The following is a 7,844-nucleotide window of genomic DNA, read 5'->3' as shown; positions in this document are numbered from 1 at the left end:
TTTTTTTTTCCCCCGCTTTTTGTAGAAAGTGGCTATGGTTATAAACATGAAGATACTATTTTTCCACTAGATTCAAAATAAATTTTTACAGTACCTGCATTGGCGCTTGAGTTGCAACTTCAATCTAAACATGGTTTTTTTTGTTTTTAAAAATAAACATGGTTTAAATGCATGGTATCGGAATGAGATCACTCACTCCAAAAATTATGATACAGTTATAGATTGGTATACAACAATGATCTTGGCTTGGTTTTCTTTAAAACTTGATTTTCATAGTTTTACCATTGGTTTATATCATTTCGTTAATATAGGATAGACTAGGTATGAAAGTTAGCATATGTTTAGATTGGTCAATATATCCGATTTGATACTAATACCTTACATTATGGTTGGCAAGGTCAACACTCACAACGAATAGATCATTGGTTCAATTGGGTTTGTATTTATCAAAAAAAATCTATGACAATAGTGTAAGAATTTTAAACTCAAAATCAGAGACCGAATTTATGGATGTCAATTCTCATTTGAATTGAATCAAAATCAATCCCTTAAATCTAAAACCTCGTGATGAATTGATACCATTCCAATTTTTTTATATTGTATCAATATAACTTTTAAGTTGAAAATGATAAAACATATTAGAAAAAAAAAAAAAAAAACTCATCCGATGGTAATTTACCATCAGATAATTTTTGGCTATTTGCTCTCAATTGATATTTTTTAAAATTTGACTGTTGTCAAGTGGCTACAATCCCTACTAATAGCCAAAAAAATATAATCTAAAATGATATACTTTTTGAAATACTAAAACCTAGGATTTTTTGTTTTTTTTTGTTTTTTTTTGTAAGGAGAAGGTTTTTATGAACAACCCTAAGATAAATGTGAATTATTCCATCACTTTGGCTACAAAGAAGGATTGCAGTTCATATGACAACCAAATTTCATTCATCGTTTTACATCCACAATACCAACACAATCGATTTTTTTAACGATTTTACCCTCTAACGACACCGATACTTTCGACCCCTATCGGATCCCACTCCCCAACTAATCATTGGATGCATAGTATGCATGCCGACTAAACATTATTTATGCTCTTTTTTAATTCTTTATTAAAACTCAATAAAAAATTAAACTATGGAAGATGTCCAATTCGACTCGAGTCAAACCAACATATTTGAAGTTGTACTCGGTCATTAACATTTTATTTTTAAAATAATTTTGCTACTTACCACATAGGGGTTAAGGAAAGAGTTTTCATGGCATGCGCACAATAAATAGTCCACCTTGTTATGTCGTGTGAAAATGTTGTATGACAATTTCATATATTATAAGGGTGTTGAGATTTTACCGAATCAACTCAAGTTAGCTCGAATATCAGTTTTGGTTTGGATTATTGTGAAATCAGGTGAAAATCATACCACATCAAAGCGGATCCAAATAATAAACACATGGAAACTATAATGAAATCAAACACATTCTTATATAAAATCAATAAAAAAATCAAATCAAAATCAAAACCATTTGAAACCAAATATTTCCTCTTAATGATTTGTTTCGAATTCATCTATTTTCACACTCAAACCAATGAAATTGGGGAAAAAAATATGCTGCCACCTAGGTTATAGCCAATCCCATGGTAGTAGTCGAGAGAATGAAATCCTATGAACAAATTTGAAAATATCCACCTTGGGTAAATTTTGTCACCCTTATACCAGAGATTCTATTCCCGTCTGGTACCAGGGGTTGCAACTACTTGGTTGCTACAAGGCGACAATTAAGTTTTGTTTATGAAATTCAACAAAAACTAAATAAAATCAATCAATTGACGGATCCAACTCCTTTCCTTAGTGCTCAATGTCCATGTTAGTCTATAATTACCTAGGCGAGCGACACACGATGAGCTGATGATCCAATTGTTTTAAAATGACACAAAAAATAACAAATACTTAGAGAACGAGACCCCAATAAATGTTGAATCATCGCCTCACTATGTAAGACTCACTCAAATAATTATAAACAAATCATATGCAACATATAAGTGATAGGAGCTAAGGAGATGAATCGAATTGACACCCTTTTTCCTTTGCCAACAAAAATAAAAAATTAACACCCCTTTTCTATTCATATCATTGGATAAATTGGGAATGGTTTGGATTGGTTCCTGTCATGTATTTATATATTTTGTTCGTGTTTTTAACCGTCAACCGTTTCTTATTAATTTTCATCTTCTCACCAACTACATTAAGGTTGGAATTTTACATGTCAACAAGATCACCTGTTCCCAAACTTTCAATCACATCCAGCTTGCCACGTTACCTTATTGATGTGACATCCACGAAAACTCTTTGCATATAATTTGTTTTTTTTTTTTTTTTCGTTTAATTCTCTTATGATTCCCTTTCTCACGATATTTATTTCCTCTGAAATCATTTTTTTTTTTTTTTTGTTGTTTGAAATTAATTATTTATGAATGGAAAAATATTGCATGACGCTAGCGTGTAGATTCTTGTAGATGCACTCCCACATCTAATTGTGGACCCCCACAGTTTATCTCATTATTAAACCACTCCCCCATTGGATAATTTGTGCGCAATTCTCGTCATTGATGGGAAACTACACTCTAGTATTGTAATGATTGAGAGCATATCAAGTCCTAGTATGAGAACCATTACTGTACAAGATTAATTCGCACAAATGGAATTTACCCAACGACCAACTATGTGGTGGACTACATCTGTGTGAATCATCCCATACAAGAACCATATGTGGTCATCCCATACGATAATGGTTATCGTATAAGACTTTGTTCCACACTCGTAATGATTCTTCTCATTATTTATTGATTGTTAATATTGAATGAATTTGTTGAGGATGCGAATATATTAATAATTTAAATTTTATTTTAATAATTAATATATGATTTTTTAAAGGGTGGGGAGAGGAGTTCACTGGGGAAACATTTCCTATACATTGTCATGGTTTGTGACACTGCATATATGGGTGGAGTTCAAAATTTGTGAATGAATTGATCGCTTGGCCTGCCGTTGCTCATATGTCAAGTTTCATTAAAAAAAAAAAAAAAAAAAAGAGTTTGCCAAGTGGTAAAATAGGGTTTAAAAAAAAATTCAAGATATAGGAGAGTGTACAGCAATATAAATCAAAACACAATATTTGGACATGCATGAGATGCATGACAATCTACGAGAACATATAATTGAAATTGAGTTCAAAATTTGACATATTACCTATTCATACAAACCCTACCTAACCAACAATTTGAAAAAATCACGTCATTTTGCTGTGTGACAAAATTATGGGTCCCTTGGAGAGAGTATTTATACAATGGACCACGTGAATGTAAAGTTGCCTTGCCTTTTTTTGGGGTGGGAGGGGGATGGTGAAATTCTTATTTTTCATGGAATTTTGGCTACTCTTATATAATGTACAATCCAAATGTTCAAATAATAAAAGATGGAATGAACGTTGTTTGGGAGCATAGCGTATATTAGCGCTTCACTAAGTCTATCTCTCTTATCTCCTAATTAAATGACTTATTTCCCCCTTTATCGTGTGAAGAAAGTGATAGACCAAGGGAAGTGCTAGCTACCGGATGTGACAGGTCGAAAATCCCCTTTCCGTGGGAGACCTGCAAATCAATCATCATTGTGAAAATAACGGGGAAATATGTCGTCATTTCCATTTGATAGAGACTTTGTGATTTGGCCATTACTCTGAGTTAGTATATTTGTTATCTAATGCACACGCTCTTTGAGGTACTGCTAATCTAATTTACAAGGTTCTTTTAAAAAGGACTTTATTTTTAGTTGTGCACTAGCTTACGTTACCCACAAACAAAAAAAAACTATTTCTCAATAATAAAACATAAAATAATAAATAATGTATATTGGCAATACATGTGAAAAAACTCGTTCATGGTGCCTTCTTTTGGCAAACTCTAACATTTCTTTTGGCAAATCGATTATTTATTTATTTTTTTTTTTTTGGTTGGTTAGACCTATTTAATTAGTGTCACATTACCAACAAATAAAAATAAGATATTTCAATATTTTTTAATTGTCCGTGTATATCAGTATACCTCTCCCATTATACCTAGACCTTTTCAAAGTTTAATTCAACTACTTTGTGATTTTTTTTTGTGTGAATTTTGATTGAACTAAAACTTAACATGTATGATTGGGACATTGGGGTCTCTGATAATTCACAAAACTCGAGTCAAAATTTTGATCTACCACATGGCATATATCTTTGAATCGTAATAGCTAATGGTAGAAATCTTTACCTATAATATATGATATTCATTGTGGAATATATGTCTTCCAGTCAAAACAAAAAATAGATAAATAAAATTGTGGAATATATGACTTGCACAACTCAACCAGATAAACTTATTTAATTGGGCAACATGAGGTGGAGATTTATGTTTAAATTTTATATGGAATAAATAATCTTATTTGTTTGCATTGCTCTACGTCAAGACACGAGTAGCGTGAAAAAACGATGATTTGCAATGTTCAATGGAATATCTGCCAGAGGGTTGGTTAGTTGATCAACTCATCTCAAGTGCATCAATTCTTGTTTTGCACCAATTTTGTTGATCTCCAAGAAATCCGGTCTCCCCCCCCCTCTGCCTGGTTGACTCCTCCATGGTTTGTACTTGCCCCTATGCAAGTCTATTTTGTAATAGCCAATAAGCTCTTGAACTTGAACTAAAAAAATAAAGGACCATAGCGCTCCCAATACCCCAATGCCTATATGAGGCCTCCTATTGGTTTGTGCGCTAACATAGTGGCTTCACAAGTGGATAGAATTATTTTGCCCATTTCATATAAACGAGGTTATGTCACGTTTGCTGTATGTGGTATACAGGGCTGCACTAAAGCCCATAGATTGCATAGCCCATGTGTGTGTGTCTTTCTCAACATCCTTTGTGAAATGATATCTCTACCTAGTAGCCCATTCCTCACTTTTTTTTTTTTTGCAATATTCTCCAACCAAGTTATGTAAGTTCGGTGTCTTATGAGAAAAAAACACAACGTGGTGATGTCCACTATTAGATGGAAAAGGGCAAGTTGGGCTGATTATGATTGATTCCTAGTTGACCATTGGATGATTAAAACTGGAATAATTTTAAAGGGAAAGTTTTTATTCATCACCTAGTGAAAGAACCTTACGACCATCAAATTCTCTAGAAGAGGAACAGAACCTGAACAAAAGAGGGAAGTCGGAGTGGGTTGTAATTTTATCCCCAACTTTATTTGCTTCCAATGGTTATTTCCACTTAAATGGAATATGAATCGACTTATCAAGACCATGCATGAACCGAATGAAATTGAATAGCAATCAAATCAATGTTGGCTTGTACATATTGCATCTTAAACCGAACAGAAATTGAACAAATTAAAAAAAAAAAAAATCGAAATCAAACCGATTGGCATCCTTATAACACAGATCAGTTGTATAGGAAATGATTCTTTTAGGGTAATTTACAGTGCCACCCCCTAAAGAATGCCACAATTAGAGAGACACCCCCTGCATAATACCAAATTATACTCAGACCCCCTGTCGTCAGTTATTGTTACGGAATATACTTTAAATGCTGACATCAGCAGATATATTTTTTTATAAATACTAAAATACCCTTCTAAAGGTGATGTACCTAATATATCCTCTAGTAGTGTAATACTTGTCCTCCTCCTTCGGCAAAAATGACTTTATATTTTCGCTTGCAGTAGATGGTAGCGCTACCGGTCCGAGTTCCTGAAATCAAACAGAACCAGAAAAATCAGTCTTCCTTCCCATTCGCCTTTGATTTAAAATGTTTGCAACCCAATTTGCTTGAAGTTGTTATTTTGAAGGATACCTGTTAATGGGATTGGGTTGCGAAGGAGGGAGAGAAGCTTCTTTCTCCCCTCGGACGACACACCGATCAGCTCAAGATGAAAGATGAACAACTTTACCCTTTGAAAGATGTTGTCTTCGTGTGGCGAAGAAGCTTCTAGATTTCACCATTTCCCATGGAATACCATAGCCATACTGGATTTTAAATCTCTTCTCTATTTCTTAAACCCATTTCAATCTCTGTATTTTGTCCATTATGTTAATCTCTACCTATAAAGTCTCCAACATGTCTTATTCCTTAATCGTTTCCTCCAAACCCAATAATAAGAAAACTTTCAAACACTCCCCATACAACATCCCAACCATTCCGTTTCCACAAATTAAGTCTCATTATGTTCTCTGAAAGTCTCCTCGGTTCACAATCCCTCCCCCATGGATGATATGGCTATACACAAGCGGGATTAGTCAAGCATTAATAGAGTATTTTCCTGGGCACAAACAGAAACCCTTGGAGAATGAGCAGTGGCGGGAGACAGGGGTGAGGGACAAACGGGAAAGGCAGTGCCGATCGAGCCGTATTCTTGCAGCTTTCGGAAAAGGAGTTCTCTCCTTCTTTGAGAAATTTTTTTTTTTTAATGACCATGGGAATAGGATTTAGGGTCATGTGTTTTACTCAAAAGGGTAAAAAAGTCATTTCAAATCCTCACCTAACAGTGACTGACGGTAGGGGATCCGAGTCTAATTTGGTGAAAGAGAGGGGGTGTCCCTCTAATATTGGCATTCTCCAGGGGATGGCATTGTAAATTACCCATTCTTTTAATATTGAATTGTCCTGGGGGACCAATTCCGTCCACCACTTTTTTAGTGAGAACGATTCCTGGTTTTAAAACATTGGTACCACATTAGCGCCATCTAAAACTAGAAGTTTAGAACTATTGCGTGGGCCAATTTGTATCTGCAATAACACCAACCACACGGAGTGACGGAGGGAAATTATACTCCATAGAATCCCTACCAATAGGTTTTCCATTAACAAAAATGGAGGAGTTAGGATGATCAACTGTGTTGGGGATTTGCATAGCAGTATCTGCAATATTATCTTTGCTCACAGCAGTGACAATGAGATTAGAAGGAGAAGGGATAATCTCAAAAGCAGGCGGATGAGTGACTTGATCATCAGGGACTGAATCTGGCGGAGCAGTAATATTTTTCGAAGTGGATTCATTGGGGGCTGGAGCCTTAGTAGAACTGGGCTTAGGATTTGGGGCGTGAACACTGTCTAGCACCACATTAGGATTTTCTTTGGTAACCTTCATCCTTCATCATTCGCAGGAAGCACTGCCCGAACCTCTCTATCCCCTGAAGGCCCTGAACGCTACCGGAGTTTGATTTTGAGGATCTCTTGTTTTGTCGAATTGATTGGACTTACCTGCAACAAATTAAATATCTCCCATGGCTTCCTCAAAAAGAAATTACAAAGAGAAGATGATTCGTCGCAAGTATGTTTATTTATTATATCAATATCAGAAAAGTTTCCATTTAATATTCCTTATTATTATTATTAATATTAATTTTTAACTTCATATCCTTTTATTGTTACAGAGAAGAGAAGCAAGAAGAGCCAGAAGTTCCAAAATATAGAGATCGAGCTAAGGAGCGCAGAGAAGATCAAAACCCTGATTATGAGCCAACTGGATTGGGAGCTTTTCACGCAATGGCTCCCCCTGGGAACGTTGATTTATGGTGAGGGCCATCTTGCATATTTGGGCTGAATGTTTTACATAGCTTGAGCTTCTTGTTCAGTTTTCTTTCGGTGGTTTTAAAGTCATGTCTAAACCAATGCGGTTTTGTTTTCTAGGTCAGCTGATGTGCATATGATATCTATCGAGAACAACAAGTATCTTGGAGGTCCGGTACATTGCTTTTTAAACACTTGGTACTTGGTGGGTAGTTAGATTGTTAACAATATAAAAAATGTCGTT

General features: G+C 35.0%; 1 protein-coding gene across 1 annotated transcript; it reads left to right on the top strand.

Moving 5' to 3' along the window:
* The first annotated feature begins 6,768 nt into the window (after positions 1-6,768).
* Positions 6,769-7,835, top strand: LOC122072285 (suppressor of mec-8 and unc-52 protein homolog 2-like). Its single transcript, XM_042636869.1, has 3 exons — positions 6,769-7,361; positions 7,465-7,605; positions 7,721-7,835. The coding sequence occupies exons 1-3, from the start codon at positions 7,315-7,317 to the stop codon at positions 7,815-7,817; spliced, it is 285 nt and encodes a 94-aa protein (XP_042492803.1). The 5' UTR covers positions 6,769-7,314; the 3' UTR covers positions 7,818-7,835.
* Positions 7,836-7,844: the final 9 nt, after the last annotated feature.

The sequence above is a fragment of the Macadamia integrifolia genome, chromosome 2 (genome assembly GCF_013358625.1).
Source record: "Macadamia integrifolia cultivar HAES 741 chromosome 2, SCU_Mint_v3, whole genome shotgun sequence".
NCBI classification, from domain to species: Eukaryota; Viridiplantae; Streptophyta; class Magnoliopsida; order Proteales; family Proteaceae; genus Macadamia; species Macadamia integrifolia.
The sequence above is the reverse complement of the archived record's forward strand: the minus strand, read 5'-3'. Positions and strand labels throughout refer to the sequence as shown.